Here is an 18,217-nt window from a genome sequence, read left to right as displayed (position 1 = left end):
AGATCTAGGATATTTTTGCCCCTGGTGGGGGTGTGGATAAGTTGATCCAAGGCATTGGAGTTTAAGAATTCCAGAAAGCGAGCTAAGGAGTTGGTAGATGTGTAGTTTTCCCAGATAATGGTGGGGTAGTTGAAATCGCCCATTATTAGGGTGTTTGGTTAAACCCTAATATTTTCCAGTACATCAAGAAAAGAGTGGGAATCCTGGGGCATGGTGGGCGATCTGTAGCAAGCTACAATTTGGACTGCAGTTTTGCCCAGAGTTAGTTGTACTTGGATAACCTCTGCTGCATTATGCTGAGCAACTAGCCTGGAGGTGTGGATATCCTTAATGAATATGGACACACCTCTGCCATTGGTGTTCTAGGTCCAGGTTACATGGCCGAAAAGTGTGGTATGAGTTATAGCCTGGTAGTGAAGGGGTGCTCTCTGGAGCCTTGAACCAGGTCTCAGTCACTGCACAGATATCGATGTTCTCCATTTTAAGGAGTGCCTCGAGTGAGTGCATTTTGAGATTTAGACTTCTAGCATTGAGTAGCATTACCCTCAGTTTTGGCTTGCCTGTTCCTGTTACAGTGGTGAATTTGTCATTTGAACCTTGCCTAATAAAGGCAATATAGGGGCGGCAAGAACCTTAGCCAGTATCCGGAATCCCAGGGGTGACAGGTGCAGGCCATCTCTGGCAAAGCATTGTGGTCTGTCGACCATGTCATCCCAGGCAGACAGATACTGGATCCCTTTATAATGGCACCAGAAGCTTAGCCAATTGTTGAAGTCATTCATTTTGTCCTTGTACTGCGGCATCATTTTGGGTGATGGCAGAATGCTACTCAGGGCTAGGGTCATACCTGCCTGGGCTACAAGATTGGCTAGCTCTTCCATATCTCTTTTCATGTAGTCCAGGGAGGTACGTCTCAGGTCGTTCACACCAACATGGACAATGACAGAGTCATATTTGTACTTGTTGTGGAGTGACCTGAGTGCGTGGGTTATCTGGCAGATCCTGGCACCCGACAGGCAGCTGACAGTAACCTTCTCCTTGTTTAGCCTGGTGAGTAGGACATCAGTGTGCCTGACTATAGAGTCACCTATGACTAGTGTGTTGGGTACGTTGTTTTGCCTTATTGGCTGTGGTTAAGTGGCACACTGAGTCTGAGGGCTATGTGTCATTTGGGTTGTTGGGGGGTGGAGGTTGCTTGCATTTCTGCTTTGGAGGTCTCTGTTGCTTGAGCAGATTATTACTGAAAGCCTCCGCGAATGTTTTTGTGTTTCTATGTGTGGATTTTGGTGATGTAGATTTACTGAAACTATGTGATGAGTGTGGTGTGGTGCAAGTGTTTATCTTCTCCTCTTGACTTGTCAATTTCAGTCTTGATTGGAGAGAGCTTTACCTCCAGTTTGGCTAGATAAGTGCATCTCTCACAGGTTGCAGTGTTGGGTGGTAGGAGGAGAGGGTTGTCTGTGTACATGAGGCAATTTCTACATTGCCCCAAAATGCCCAGATTCATCAGATAGACAGGAGAGAACACTGGGAGATGACCCTTGGACATGCCTGAATAAAAAATTATTTTCCTCTAGATAAACAAGAAAAAACCTTCCGGATGGATACTGCTGTAGTATGAAAGTTCTTTATTAAAACCAACGAATAAAATCCCAAGACACAAAATATAAAAGTGTTAGCGCTTTCGGGTGTTACCCTTCATCAGACAAAGCACAATCATTATGAGACATCATTTAAAGCATGCATAGACCAATCAGAGGTTAGTAAAAAACCCGCCTATTCCTCAAGGCGGGCTTCATAGGTATGACATCATTTAGGCCAGGCCATCTGTGAGCATTAAGTTCAATAATCCACCTAGACTCAATCAGTTCTGTCTGTTGTTTGATGCCCCCCCCCCCTCTTTTATTCAATGTGACATTCACTAGGGCCCTAAAAGTGAAAGCATGTGTTGGAAACTCATGGACATGCCTGAAGAGGGCATTATATACATCGCCATTTCTTATGGCTGATAAATGCTGTAGCAGCCTCACTTTAAACATATTGTTCGTCTTGCCCACATAGAAACATGGGCAAGACCTGCACTCAGCCAAATATACTATATTCTTCGTCCTACAAGTTGCCCTGGCTTTCAGTTGTATATTCCTACCTGTAGTGTGATGCACAAAGGTCGTGTCCCTGTTAATATGTGGGCAAGCTTTGCATGCTCCACATGGTGTGCTTCCAACTTGTTTGACGTAAACCCTATCCTGCATTGTGTGCTCCCTACAAAGAATATCCTTCAGATTTTTGTTTTTCCTATAGCCAAAAGTAGGATGGGAACCCACAACCTTCCTAACCTTATCATCACTGATAAGGATATTCCAATTTCTCTTCACTATGTCAGTAATATCCTTGATATTACTGCTATAAGTAAATGTCATTTTAAAGGGGTGTTCCTCTCTATAACCCGCCTTTTCTACTTGGGTGCGAGAATATAGCCATGGTTTGTAGTCTAGTGCCCTCTTCTCTTTACTATTCGAAATGGTCCTGTCAACCATCCCACCTTTATAGCCCCTATCTAATAGGAAGCTTTTTAACCTAATGGTTTCTCCTTCAAAATTTGAGTCATCTGTACAAATCCTTGAAATCCTGCTCACCTGCCCCTGTATGAGACTCGGGAAGGTATAGCGAGGATGCATGCTGTCATATGTTAGCAGCGTATTTCTCCAGCATTCTTTCCTGTGCAAGCCAGTGGTAAATCCTGTACTGGTTTGTGTTATCAATACATCAAGAAAATCTATTCGAACATGGGAGGCTACCTTGGTAAACCTAAAAAAATGTGTGGTGGAATGGAGATATTCCACAAAACGATCCATGGACGATACATCCCCTTCCCACAAAATAAAAATATCGTCCACGTAACGTTTGTACAATTTGACATGAGACCACCAAAAGGGATGGTTATAGATGAACTGGTTCTCCCAATGAGAGAGCACAAGGTTGGCATAGGTATTAGCACAGGGTGTGCCCATGGCTACACCCTGTGCTTGTTGATACAGTTGCTCAGGACCCAGAAAAACATTATGGTCCAATACCAGACATAACATAGTTACAATCAAATCTATCTTAGATTGCTCAACCTGTCTCATCTTCAAAACTTCTCCTATGGCCTTAGTGCCATGGTCATTGTTGATGACAGTGAAAAGGCTGGCTACATCTAAGGTCACCATAAGATATGGGTCCTCATTCATTCCTTTCCGTACTTCCCCTAGTGCCCTCAGAAAGCCCCCTGTATCAGATAAAATATTCTTAGTGTCATCAACAATGGGTCGAAGTGTGGTTTCAAGCCATATCGAAACATTTTCGGTCACCCATTTCCTACCAGAAACAATGGGTCTAATAGGTGGATCCTCTATAGATTTGTGTATCTTGGGTAGACCCTTAAAAATAGGGGTCACTACATCCTCTATTCTGAGGAAGTTATAAAGATCCTCACTGATGGCTTCCTTCTGCAAAAGTTGTTTCAAACTTGAATGCACTCTGCCTATAATACATTTAACATTCAGTGGATTAACTGGTGTGTAAGTCACCCTTATCAGATAATAAAGAGTTCAATTTGTCTTGGTAAAAACTGGTGTCCATGACTACGATGGCCCCCCCTTTATCTGCCATCTTAATAGTAATCCTACGGTTATTACTTAAATCATGTAGGGATTGTTTTTGTACGGGGTTCAAGTTGTAATACCTGTGCATAAAACCACCTTGAAAATAATCCATTAAATCTTTCTCACAAGCTCTGATAAAAAGGTTCATAGAAGCTGTAAAAGTAGGAACAAAAACACTAGGTTGTCTCAACCTCACCCTATCAGTATCATTAAATCCAAACATGTTGCGTAAGGCTGCTGTTCTGCAAAACATCATAATATCCATTATTACTTCATGGTAAACACTTTCCTTGCTGGGAACAAATGATAGTCCCTTATTAAGTACATAAAGTTCATGTGTGTTCAAAGCATAACTAGATATATTGTAAACAATATTGTTACCAACATTAGTCAGTCCAGGAACCTCTTCTTGTTCTGTGAATCTCTGCTCTCGCTCAAGGAGCGCTTCCATGCTCCTTTCTTCCTGACTGGCACAGGTAAGTTGTTTAAAAAATTTTGTTGTGCATAAGCTCCCTTGGGGTGTGCCCCCAGTCTTAGTTCTGCATTGTCTCCGATTTCCCTTCCCTCTCTCTCATTATCTGAACCAGTTGCAGAAGCATTAATCGCTACAAGAGGCTGATTCAGTTCCGAAACGCCGTTTTGAACCAAACGATCCCCATCGGCTGTCAAAGCTCCTGCAGAGGTACCCACAGAATGGGATTCTGCTTCACTGAAGACGATCGCGGTACGATATGGTGACCTTAGATGTAGCCAGCCTTTTCACTGTCATCAACAATGACTATGGCACTAAGGCCATAGGAGAAGTTTTGAAGATGAGACAGGTTGAGCAATCTAAGATAGATTTGATTGTAACTATGTTATGTCTGGTATTGGACCATAATGTTTTTCTGGGTCCTGAGCAACTGTATCAACAAGCACAGGGTGTAGCCATGGGCACACCCTGTGCTAATACCTATGCCAACCTTGTGCTCTCTCATTGGGAGAACCAGTTCATCTATAACCATCCCTTTTGGTGGTCTCATGTCAAATTGTACAAACGTTACGTGGACGATATTTTTATATTGTGGGAAGGGGATGTATCGTCCATGGACCGTTTTGTGGAATATCTCCATTCCACCACACATTTATTTAGGTTTACCAAGGTAGCCTCCCATGTTCGAATAGATTTTCTTGATGTATTGATAACACAAACCAGTACAGGATTTACCACTGGCTTGCACAGGAAAGAATGCTGGAGAAATACGCTGCTAACATATGACAGCATGCATCCTCGCTATACCTTCCCGAGTCTCATACAGGGGCAGGTGAGCAGGATTTCAAGGATTTGTACAGATGACTCAAATTTTGAAGGAGAAACCATTAGGTTAAAAAGCTTCCTATTAGATAGGGGCTATAAAGGTGGGATGGTTGACAGGACCATTTCAAATAGTAAAGAGAAGAGGGCACTAGACTACAAACCATGGCTATATTCTCACACCCAAGTAGAAAAGGCAGGTTATAGAGAGGAACACCCCTTTAAAATGACATTTACTTATAGCAGTAATATCAAGGATATTACTGACATAGTGAAGAGAAATTGGAATATCCTTATCAGTGATGATAAGGTTAGGAAGGTTGTGGGTTCCCATCCTACTTTTGGCTATAGGAAAAACAAAAATCTGAAGGATATTCTTTGTAGGGAGCACACAATGCAGGATAGGGTTTACGTCAAACAAGTTGGAAGCACACCATGTGGAGCATGCAAAGCTTGCCCACATATTAACAGGGACATGACCTTTGTGCATCACACTACAGGTAGGAATATACAACTGAAAGCCAGGGCAACTTGTAGGACGAAGAATATAGTATATTTGGCTGAGTGCAGGTCTTGCCCATGTTTCTATGTGGGCAAGACGAACAATATGTTTAAAGTGAGGCTGCTACAGCATTTATCAGCCATAAGAAATGGCGATGTATATAATGCCCTCTTCAGGCATGTCCATGAGTTTCCAACACATGCTTTCACTTTTAGGGCCCTAGTGAATGTCACATTGAATAAAAGAGGGGGGGACATCAAACAACAGACAGAACTGATTGAGTCTAGGTGGATTATTGAACTTAATGCTCACAGATGGCCTGGCCTAAATGATGTCATACCTATGAAGCCCGCCTTGAGGAATAGGCGGGTTTTTTACTAACCTCTGATTGGTCTATGCATGCTTTAAATGATGTCTCATAATGACTGTGCTTTGTCTGATGAAGGGTAACACCCGAAAGCGCTAACACTTTTATATTTTGTGTCTTGGGATTTTATTCGTTGGTTTTAATAAAGAACTTTCATACTACAGCAGTATCCATCCGGAAGGTTTTTTCTTGTTTGACTGTATTGGACTGTCTTCCATTGGTTGGATCTTGTCAGCACCGAGCATTTTGGACCTTTTCCTCTAGATAAGTGAGGAAAGTGTGTACAAGAGCTGTTTTTCTCCAGGCAAGTGAGGAAAGTAAGTACCAAAACTGTTTTCCTCTAGGTAATGAGGAAGGTTGAGTGCTGTAGTAATTAGTAGGTTATTTAGTGCTTACAAGTTCTGAACAAGTGCTGATCACGAATAAGCAAATTCAAGTGCTAAAACTAAGAATTTGTATCTGGACTAAACTAGTTACAGGAAAGGGGGGAAACAAGTGCAAATGCGGACTTTTAAATCAGAAAGTTGAGAGATGGAAAAACTGCCCAAACGGCCAATAACTACAATTTCTGGGCCAGAACCACTCCTTATGTGGTAGATAGGTTACCTAGTGCTTACCACTCCCACTGATAAGCTAGAAGGCTTCCCTCCAACACAGAAAGCTTGGGGGGGGGGGCTCAGAAGCTTACATACAGTCCTGGATACAGCAAATCTTAATCTGGACTACACTAGCTACAGGAAAGGTATTATATATATATATATATATATATATATATATATATATATATATATATATATATATATACATATATATATATATACAGAAAAGCAGCTAAAACAGCAGTAAAAACAATTCAAATGCAGTACCAGCTAGCACACTTGAGTATGTAGCAATGTTAGACCTAACAGTTTAAAAATGCAATTAAATTAAAAATGACTAAAAACAAGTGCAGGAAGAGTCTATTAGGTAGAATGAGGTAAACGGATGGGACTGGGGGGAGTGTCCCACATCAAATCTACAGTGGGGGCGGGCAACTGCAAAAGCCTCCAAATTTAAACAAGACAAGAATGGGTAGGGAAAAACCAACACCTTCAGCAGAGATCTGAAAAACTATACAGTGAAGCAAAAATTCTTAAGTGCCAGAAAAATATACTCAGCTCTTGTACATCTCCAGATAGTTTGAAGAGCACTCTGTCAAGACACAGGAAGGCTCCAGCAATGATATGCAGACTTTTACTAAGAGGGTCTAATTTTATGCAAGTAATCCTTGAGATAGCCAGATAACACACAGAATGTAAAACCAGTTATACCAACTTAAGACGCAGAGAAATAAGGGGGTGGGGGAGACACCTTCAGCAGAGATCTGAAAAACTATACAGTGAAGCAAAAGTAACGGTGCACAACTCTGAAGTCAGCCAGCAATGATATAAAATTAGTCAAACAACAATTACCAGTACACAACTCTGAAGTGCCAGAAAAAAATATACTCAGCTCTGTATATCTCCAGATAGTTAAATGGGTTGATTCCCAAAGCTAAGGAAGGGTGAGGTAGTTATGAAGCATTAGGGCTGGCAATCAGGCCTTGTAAGACTGCTGTGGCAAATCCAGCTCTGGATTTAGAAAATATAGGCAAGTGGTAGTGCTTGGTGAAAGTGTGTACAGAGCTCCAGGTTACAGCTTCTAGGATATCCCTGGTAGGCACTCCCCTGAGAAATGTTGTAGAGATAGATGTAGCCCTAGTGGAATGAGTTCTGATCCCCTGTGGGGTAGGTTTTCCTGTGGTGCTTGTAGCAGAAATGGATGCAGTGTGCTATCCATTTAGAAATGGTTTGCTTTGAAATGGCCTTGCCCTCTGCCCCTGCAGGAAAGCTGACTAGCAGCTGGCCAGACTTTCTGAGAGGCTTAGTCCTGTCCAGATAGAACATAAACTGTCTGTGCACATCCGGGGAATGCAGGATCATTCCCCATTTATTCTGAGGATTAGGAAAAAAGGTTGGCAAATTAATTAACTGGTTTACGGCCACACTAGACACCACCTTGGGCATAAAAGATGGGTTAGTCCTGACGGAAACCCTGTCTGCATGGAAGATAATGAAGGGTTCCACTGCCATAAGGGCCTGCAATTCAGACACTCTTCTTACTGAAGTGATGGCTCAATTGATAGTTTTGAGGGGAAGCAAAAAGGTCCACTTGTGGTGTCCCCCAGCTGTTCCTCAAAAGCTTGAATATTTTGGGCTCCAGTTTCCACTCGTGTGGATCCATGAGATTTCTGCTTAAGTCATCTGCCAGTGAATTTTGTTTGCCTGGCAGGAATTGAGCTTGTAATTGTGCTCTGTTGCTGAAGGCTGTGTTCCACAGAGCCATGGTTAGTCTGCAGTGTGGGTAGGAAAGGGTTCTCCCCTGCTTGTTTTATGTACCACATAACTGTGGTGTTGTCTGTCTTTACCAATAGTTGTCCTGGAAGAATAAGGCCCCTGAAGGCTGTCAGAGCATTCTGCACAGCTAACATTTCTTTTTGATTGATATGCAGGTGCATTTGCTTTGGGTTCCATTTGCCCTGAATGCACTGCCCTGTCATGTGAGCCCCCCATGCATAGTCTGATGCATCTGTTGTTAAGGTTTGGGCGGCAGGGGGTAGAATGAAAGGGAGTCCCTTGTTGTGGTTGCAGGCATCTGCCCACCAAAGGAACTCTGTCCTTAGGCAAGGAATGATAGGAATCATTGTTTCCAGGTCCTGAGAATGTTGACACCAGAGACTTTTTAGGTAACACTGAAGTTTCCTCATATGCAGTCTTGCATATGGAATTAAGGGAATTCAAGAGGCCATGAACCCTAGGGCTTCCAGTATTTTTCTTGCAGATAGCCAGGATTTGGTGGCCAGTAGATTGAAATAGTTTGTCAAATAAATTTGTTTCTCTGGAGTGAAGAATGCCATCTGGGAAGTTGTGTTCAAGCTTGCTCCCAGGAATGCAATCTGTTGGCTGGGTAACAGTTGTGATTTCTTTTCGTTGATGGTGTACCCCAGTGAAGTGAGAAGTCTCTTTACAAATGCCAGGTGCTGAAGTAGCAATTTGTGACTGTCCGCCTGAATCAGGCAATCGTCCAAGTATGGGTAAATTTGAATTCCTCTCTGCCTGCAATATGCAATGGCCGGAGCTAGGCACTTTGTGAATACCCTGGGCACAGTAGATAAGCCAAAGGGAAGTGCAGAGAACTGATAGTGCACAGAGCCTGCTCTGAAGCCTAGGTATTTCCTGTAAGATTCCCTTATGGGGATGTGCATATAAGCTTCTTTTAAATCTAGGATTGCTAGCTAGGAGTCCTTGGCTAGCATAGGAAGCAGCTGTTGGAGAGTTAACATTTTGAATGTTTGAACCTCCAAAAAGGTATTTAGAATAGACAGATCCAGGACAGGATGCCAAGAGTTTTCTTTTCTGGGGACTAGAAACAGTCTGGAGTAAAAACCCTGTCCCCTGTGTTCTGCTGAGACAGGTTGACTAGACTTGATACTGAGAAGAGAAAGTACTTGCTTTTGGGCCTCTGACCATTGGTTTGGTGGGAGGTCTGGCCATCCGCTTATGGATGGGAGTGAGTGGAACTGGATTCTGTATCCCTGGGAAACAATGTTTAAGACCCATTTGTCTTGGGTAATGTATTGTCAATTTTTGGCATGCAGTGCAAGTTTTCCTCCTAAAGGTGCAAGTACATGGGCAAGGTTTGGAAGAGTTAAGGATAAGTCATTGTGCATTTTTACCAAAGGATGGTGGCTTACTACTCCCTGTTTTGGATGTGGGAGCACTCCATTGCTTGGATCTGTGCATAGCCTGAGATTGAAGTCTTGGTGGTCTACTGCCCCTGGGTTTGGACTGAGAAGGCCTGGAAGGGACTGGAAAAGACCAGTTTTTTGAAGGCCAATGCCTACTGAATCTAGGTGGCTGTACTTGTCAGAAATCCTTAACTGTTTGCATAGATTTAGCTTCCTCCTTCATTCTTTTGAGGACGACTTCTGCTTTATTACCAAATAGACGCTCTTGATTTAATGGTGAATCCAGTAATTTTGCTTTGACATGATCTGGCAAGTTTTGTTCCTTAAGCCAAGAACAGATGCAGTGACAGCAGCCCTGCAAGATGCTTCTAAAGCATCAAAACCACATTGCAAAGTACATTTACCAACTTGGTTAGCAGAATGCATTAACTCTTGTAAATATCTGTGTTCTGCACAATCAGGAATCAATAACATTTTTTGTTTAATTAGCTCCATAATATGCTGCTGATACCTTAACATATGAAACTGGCAATTTAAAAGCCCTAATGACAAGCATAGCAGAGGTGTATACCTTTTTTCCCCATCTATCTAATGCCCTGGAATCTCTGTCCGAAGGGATAGGATTTTTGGCAGTTGTAGCCTTAATGCCTTTAGGTCCTTGGGAAATGGTCTCTGAATCTGCAGTAGGATTCTTAAAAAGGAATTTGTGGGAGTCGGGCACTCTATAGTACATGTCAGGTTTCTTTGGAGCTGGAGGCAAGGTATCAAGGGTAAGGCTGGATTCCAGGAAGACATCATCTACAATTTCCAGAACAGGAGGGATAGCTAGAGGCCTGTGCTGAGGCAAACTTAAAAATTCCCTGAATCTCTTTCTGGACTGGAAGTAGTCCTGGCTCACTCAGTGGAAATATTCTCTAAGGGTGTGTAGGGTTTCACCAAAGGAAAAATCTTCTGGTGGGGAAGCAGAGGGAATGGAATCCTCTGCATCAGAATCCTCATAGGTAGATAAGGGTATGTCCTGGAAATCAGAAGGATCAAAGTAATCAGATTCCTGATCAGAAGAATCAAAAGGAAAGTCAGTTCTGGGTATTTTTGAGAGGAAGGCTGACTTCTCCTAATTAAAGTAATGAGGTCCTCAGCCATTCTAATCATTTGTTTTTGTGGCATGTGGGCCTTAGAATGTACTTTGGTCGTCTGTTTCCTAGGCGTAGTGCGATCTTTAGGCCTGAGAAATTCGGTATTTTTGGTTTGAAAGGAAGTTGTTGGTTTAATATGAAGATCAGACGGCCTGAAAACACCCTCAGAAGCTGGTGCCTGCATAGCGGCTCCAGACCCATCCAAGGTAGAGACATCCGCAGGTTCCATAGTAGAAAAAGCATCTCGCAGTGTACCGGACTCCGAATGCGCCTCAGTAGAAGCCTGCGAATCTGTAGAAGTGCAGAAGTGGGTATCAGGGGCTGCAAAAGCACCTCACTGAGTAACGGTGGACTGGCGACTAGCTTAACGGTACCGTCATTGGCAGCCTTGGACCTATGCAGTCTGTCTCTGTCTTTATCCTTTCGTTTTTTAGGAAGATCGGTAGTCGGATGGCTTACCGAAGACATTTTGGAATACGGAGATTGAGAGTGAAAGAATTTAGCTACAAAAAGAGCCCGAAGACGAATAGTTCAGGCATTGAACAAAGCAGAAAACCGACAGCGAGGAACGTCATGGTCTGGGCCTAAACAAGTGACGCAGCAAGACTAGAAATCTCGGTGTGGTATTTACTTTCCACAGGCGATATAATTGTTAACTTTTTCTGACCTGGGTTAGAGCAAGAAAAAGGGGTTCCCAACGGGGTACTTAGCTTTAGAAGACTTCATGATTCAATTCAGAATCAAAAACTCGGGTAGCGGCCAACCGGCACTCATGCAAACTGCTTCTGTTTCGGGCTCCTCGGCAAGAAAGACTGATGTAATGATGTCGGCTGCCTGTTTTTATACCCCTGACGACCTGACGTCAGTCCTGGAGAGACAGCAACTGACGCAAAAATAATAAGTCTCTGGTATTTGGGCCGACTGAGGGCTACCGGCAGGCAGATAATGCAAGTGTGATGAATGCAACAGTGAAACACGAAGAACATCTGCAGAGGCAAACCCTGCCCTTGCCGTAGAGACTAGAGGTAGGTGGTGATGCTTGGTAATGGTATGTACAACAGTCCAGGTGGCAGTTTACAAGATGTCCCTGGTGGGAACTCCTCTGAGGAATGCTGAGGAAGTGTAGGCTGCCCTACTGGAATGTTTCCCCTGCAAAGTATAGCAGAAATGGGTACAGTGTGAGATCCACTGACAAAAGGACAGTTTGGAAATGGGCTTCCCCTCTGCCCCTGCGGCAAAGCTGACAAGGAGGTGGTCTGATTTCCTGAAGGATCCTGTTATGGTCCAGATAGTATCTGAGCTGTCTGTGCACGTCTAGTGTGTGCAGAATTCTTTCCCCCTTGTTTGAGGGTTAGGAAAGAAGGGGGGGTAGAGGTATGGCCTAGCAGATAGTCACATTAGATATCACTCTGGTTATAAAGGACGGATTAGTCCTGAGGAAGACCCTGTCTACATGGAAGAATATGAAGAGCTCAATGGCCATCAGTGCCTGAAGATAAGAAACCCTTCTGGCTGGGGCTATAGCTAGGAGAAAAGCAGTCTTTTGGGAGAGGTACCCAAGTTCTGCTGAGGCAGCAGGTTCGAAAGGTGGTAGAGTTGGTTTTTCCCCAAAACATAATTCAGGTCCCCGGCTTGAGTGGGAGGCCTTTTGGGAGGTCCGATATTAGAAGTCCCTCTGAGGCATTGGTTAATCAAAAGGTGGGATAACAGGAGCTGTTCTGTATCAAAGTGAGCTGAAATGGCTGGTGTGTGGATATGAATAGAGGACAAGGAGAGGCCAGTATTAAGTAGTTCTGCTAGGTAGTCCATGATAAGAAGGATGTAAGATGGTGAGGTATTTTCCCCTTTGGACTGGCTCCAGGAGCAGAATCTTTTCCATTTTCCTGCGTAAGATTTTCTGGTGCTGGGCCATCTGGCCTCTGTGATAATGTGTAGGATCTGTTTGCTTAACACGGTCCCCTAGTCTGCCTTTTGCGTAGTTGCCATGCTGATAGTTTGAGAGTCTGGGTGCAGCATTCCCCCAGCAGAGTAAAGAGGTCTAAGATCAGGGGGAAGCTGGCTGGGAGGCTGTAAGGTCAGGCTGCTCAGTAAGGGGTAACAACACTGTCTGGGCCAATCTGGAGTAAATGAGGATGGCCTTCTGTCTCTCCTTCCTTAATTTGACCAGTACCTTGGGGATAAGAGGGAATGAGGACACAAACAGAGTGTTCCAGGGAGAGGTGAAGGCATCCACCTTCCACACTAGGTGGAGATACCCCCTGGTATAGAATCTTTTCCACTGCTGGTTGGGATGTGAAGCAAAAAGATCCAGCTCTTGAGACCCCCACTCCCGGGTGATATGTGAAAGGATTTTTCTGTATAGCTGCCACTCGAGGGGGTCCAGGAAGTTCCTGATTAAGTGGTCTGGCAGGATGTGGTCGATCCCATGTGGGTTTTGGCTATCATGTGTAGTTCCATGGAAGAAGCTGCCAGCCCGAGGTTCATGGTTAGCCTACACAGAGGGCAAGATAGGGTCCCTCCCTGTTAGTTGGTGTACTCCATTACTGTAGTGTTGCCTGTTTTAATTAGGAGAACCCCTGGTTTGAGATGGGGTTTGAAGGATGTCAGAGCCTTTTGTACTGCAACCATTTTCTTCTGGTAGAAGTGAAAAAGGTGGTGTGCATCCCAAAAACCTTGGGTGCACCTGCCTTCTAGGTGAGCACCCCAAGCTAAGTCTGAGGCACCGGTGGTAGTGGTCTACCCGGTTAGGCAGAGGTTGAAGGAAAGACCCTAGTTCTGGGCAGGGGCTCCTGTCAATCAGAGAAACTCATCTCCTACACAGGGGATCAGTGGTAGAGAGGTCCCCTGGAGGTAGACAGTGCGGACTCCACAGCTTCTTTAGGTACCACTTATGCTTTCTCATATGAGGCATGGCCAGAAAATGGATGTCAGATGCCATGTACCTCAAGGCTTACAGGGGCTTCCTCACCGTGCGGCAACGTCTGGAAGCCAGCTGGTGAGAAAAAGTTGCAGGAATCTCTCCTTTTATGGGGATAAGAAGGCCATTTGGACTGCTGTGTGCAGCAGTAATCCCAAGAAAATGATCTTCCTGGAGGGTGTTTTGTCCTGATTTCTTCTAGTAATAGTGTACCCTGAGGGGGTTAGGAGGGTTTTGAAAAAGAGGAGGTCCTGGAGGAGCTATTCTTTGCCATCTGCCTGAATAAGGCATTGTGCAGATAAGGGTAAATTGTCATGTTTTTCTGTCTGCCAAAGGCTATGGCCGGGGCTAAGGCCTGTTGTAGAAGTAGGGTAACTAACCATGCATTTTTGGTCAGCCTAGGCAGCAACTGCTGCCAAGTTAACATTCTGAATCTGGTGACTGCCCGGAAGGTGTTCTGAATGGGTAGAGCCAGGGAGGGGCACCAAGCGCCCATTATCCTAGGAGCAAGGGCTAGTGTGGAATAAGAGCCGTTGCTTGATGGATCTGAGGGGACCACTTCCACTACCCCTAGGGATAAGTGAGCTTGGAAAAGTTCCACTGTCTTTGCTCAGTGACATTGAGGTAAAGGTACCCTCTTAGAATTGGGAGTTAGTAGAAGCAAAATTTGTATCCCTGAAAAAAGATGTTTAAGACCCAATGGTTCTTGGTAGTTGGTGCAAAAGGGGAAGAGGGAGTCCTTGATGGATTTTTACCTTAGAGGGGTGGCTTAGAACTCCCTAACTTTGGAGTGGAAGTGGTCCACCGTTTGGTTCTCTGCTGACCCTGGGATAGGAGTCTGGGTGGTCTGTCCCTGTGGGGCTTACCTTACCCCTGTCTGCTAGATGCAAGAAAAGACCAGTGTTTAGAGGGAAAACTTCTGCTGAACCTAGGAGGTTGTACCTGAAGGAAATCTTTTACTGTCTGCATAGATTTTGCTCTGTCTTCCATCTTTTTAAGCACCTCTTCTGCTTTTACTCCAAACAATCAGTCCTTATCCAAAGGTGCATCAAGTAATTTAGATTTGACGTGATCAGGCAGAGGTTGTTCCATGCATGTCTCCTAATGACAGATCCTGACACTGCTGCCCTGCTTGCGGCTTCTAGGACGTCATATCCACAGTGTAAAGAGTGTTTTGCCACTTGACAAGTAGAGTGCAGTAAATCTGCTCTTTTAAATTGGCACAGTCAGGAAAGGTTGAAATCTTCTGCTTTAATAGTTCCAAAGTGTGTTGAAATTTTAACATGTGGAACTGACAGTTGAGTGCTCTGATAGCTAAGGTTGCAGAAGTGTATACCTTTTTTACCCCATCTGTCCAGAGCTCTGAAATCCTGGTCAGGAGAAATAGGGTTCTTTTTAGAACTAGCCTTAGCTCCTTTAGTTCCCTGCGTAATGACCTCCAGGTCTGCAGCAGGATTTCTGTACAGGTGTCTGTGAAAATCCGGTACTCTCTAATACCTGTCAGGTTTTCTGGGACCAGGTGGGAGGGCATCAGGAGTTAAACTGGATTCATGAAAGACATTATCAACCACCTCTTAAGATAGGAGGGATGGCCTAGGATCTGTGCTCGGACAGCACTAGAAACTCTCTTAGTCTTTTCTTAGACTGAGGGAAGTCTTGGGTTTCCCAGTGAAACTGCAGGTGTGAAGGGCTTCCCCAAAGGAAGGATCTTTTTGTGGGGAGGCAGAATGAAAGGATTCCTCTGCATCTAAATCCTCATAGCAGTCAGAGGTAGTTGTTCCTCTTCAAAAACGGAATAATCAGACTCCTCAGAATCCTGTTCTGTCAGTGTTTCAGGAGAAAGGTCTCTTTTCCTTTTAGAAGTTGTGGCCTGACTACCCCAGATAAGGGTGATAACATCCTCCGCCATTTTAAGCATCTGAAGTTGGGGTGGTGGAGCAGGAGTAAAATGGTGGCTAGAGGTAGCTTTCCTAGGGGTAGCCTTGACTCTAGGCCTAAAAGTATCCATCGGTCTGAGAGAAACGGTAGTAGGGGGAGAAGACTTTTTTTGTCTAGATTCCATAGTGCGAAAGACCTCCTCAGAAGCCGGTGCCTGCATTAAGGCTCCGCACCCAACTGAGGCAGAGACAACCAAAGGCTCGGAAGATGAAGATGATGTCTGCGGCATACTGGACTCTGAAAGGGCCTCTGTAGAGGCCTGCAAAGACATCGAAACGGGCATCATGGACTGCGAAGGAGCCTCACTGAATTCCGGAGAACTGATGACTGGTTTCGCAGTAGAGTCATCAGAAGGTTTAGCCTTGAGTGGTCTGTCTCTATCTTTATCCTTATGTTTTTTCGGAATGTCTACCGATTGGTTGCTGACAGACGCCATTTCAGCTACAATAACAGCTCTACGACGAATGGTTCTCGTGTTAAAGAGGGCACAGAACCGGCAACGGGGACATCGTGGTCTATGCCTAAAGAAGTGAATAAGTATGAATGGAAATCTCCATGTGGTATTTGCTTTCCACAGGCGAGACAATTGTTACCTTTTTCTGACATCGGTTAGTGCAAGAAAAAAAGGATCTCCAATGGGGTACTTGGTCTTTAGACGTTTTCAGCTGAAATTCAAACTCTGGTAGTGACCGACCGGCACACTTGTGAACTGCTTCTACTACGGGCTCCCCGGCAAGAAAGACTGATGTAATGACGTTGGGTGCCCTCCTTTACAGCACTGATGATCTGACGTCGGGTGCCCTCCTTTACAGCACTGATGATCTGACGTCAGACAGCACCAGCAGCCGACTCAGAAAAACATTGACTCTGGTATTCAGGCAGGCCGAGGGCTACCGCAATAGGGATAACCCCACAGGTGATGACAGCAACAGTGAAACACGAAGAACATTTACCACATCAAAAAATGCTTTACAACTAAATCACTTAAACTTTTATATTTACTTATTTTTACTAAAGACCTTTGGATATTATTCACTTACTTTCTTTAATAAAGCCTTTGGGTTTCATGAACTATAAAAAGGATTGCAAATGCTGTACATAAAAATTAAATGACGTACGCTGTTCAATTCTTCCATTACATTTGTTCACATCTGCACTCTGTATTACAGATTATGATTTTTGTACTACCCAAGACTGTAATCTTGTTCTGGGCTTCAAAATGGCACAAGGGGATCAGTGCTCTACCCCATCTACCAAATACATATAAAATAAAAAAGTTTTTTGTGAAGCTCTGTCTGTACAGACCTATGTCAGTTAATGTGTACTGTCACAGTGCACTCAAAAGCCAAACTGTATTTATTTTTAAAATAAGTCTGGAATAGAATACTAATAATCACTACTTCACAATAGGTAACACGTGACCATCCCACTCCCATTACAATTTAACCTCTTGCTCTTCACATTCATGGATAAACCATGCCAACTATGGGTACATTTTGCATCATCCATTACTTTAACAGACAACTGTTGGTCTAATATATCTAAGAGGAGGAAGTGAACCAGGGATTTATTTCTGATGTATACTCAAAGAGTAAACCTCTAGATAACAACTACCCTCACTACCAGGGATAATACTTAAAGTATATAATGAAAATAATCAGACTAGTTCACAAATTAAACAAATGAAGTGCCAACAACCCCACCTTCATAATGAGTTCTATTGTTATATTTAGGCCTGCTTATTTTACCATAAATGTTTATCATTCAATTTCAATTTAGCCTTTACATATATTAACATAACTGACAGCTTCAAGGATGTTGGCACTAGAAGGGTAACAAGACCTCAACAATGTGCAGCAGTATTATGAAATAGGGAAAAAGTGCTATTAACTGCTAGGCTTACCTGTTCTGGTAGCTGTAGTATGCAGCATCACGAGGAATTGTGCATAGCTGCTTCCCATAGCAGCACAGGGTTTGTGGTGAAAATTCATACTGTGAAACAAAAAAGGCAGGCCAGATTAACAAAGGTACTTCAAAAATAATACTGATACAATTAAAACAAATCTTGTCAAGTCAAAGCCTGTATATTACTTTATGATCTGTAATCTGTAAATTAATAATACCATGAAGTTCCTAGCCATCTAAAATTCAGATCGTTTTTGTTCTGCAAAGCTAGCTAGGTGAAAGTAAATAAGATTTATTTCCTAGGTTCACAGGTAAGTACTAGGCTAGGTGCCCTTGCGGACCATTTTAAGCCTAGCCAAGTTCCCTTTTTGTGCTCAAAATGACTTACCTCATTTGGATAGGGACCCATGCATGAGATAAAGCATTTAGGAGTTGCCTCAGTCCATTAGTAGCACAGAGGGCAGTCCCGGGATAAATTTTCTGTTTGCCATCCACAGACCTAAGTTGTACTTGAATATGGATAGGAATGAACTTTGATTTATGTGGATGGGGTGTCTGTGGCACTTCTTTTTATTTAATTTCCTTTTATTTCCTGTGCCACTCTATTGCCTAGCTGTCAGTGCCTCAGTGGCTTCAACCAACATGCTATGCCAGGAGATTTGATTTGTCCCTCTGCAGGTCTGGCATCTGAAGAGGAGTCTAAAAACCTACAACACAGACGTGAGTAAGGCTATAGAAATGCAATTCT

The 18,217-nt window shown here is 43.7% G+C and overlaps 1 protein-coding gene across 1 annotated transcript in view; it reads right to left on the bottom strand.

Moving 5' to 3' along the window:
• LOC122816509 (CREB binding protein) overlaps positions 1–18,217 on the bottom strand; it is a gene marked incomplete in the record, with an annotated part of 4,149,155 nt that overhangs the window by 988,752 nt on the left and 3,142,186 nt on the right. The window contains 1 exon segment of the mRNA XM_044089341.1: positions 17,468–17,556. Within this exon segment, the coding sequence (XP_043945276.1) occupies positions 17,468–17,556 (89 nt within the window).

This window comes from Protopterus annectens, chromosome 12.part0 (genome assembly GCF_019279795.1).
Source record: "Protopterus annectens isolate FY-2018-M chromosome 12.part0, PAN1.0, whole genome shotgun sequence".
Taxonomy (NCBI): Eukaryota; Metazoa; Chordata; order Ceratodontiformes; family Protopteridae; genus Protopterus; species Protopterus annectens.
The sequence above is the reverse complement of the archived record's forward strand: the minus strand, read 5'-3'. Positions and strand labels throughout refer to the sequence as shown.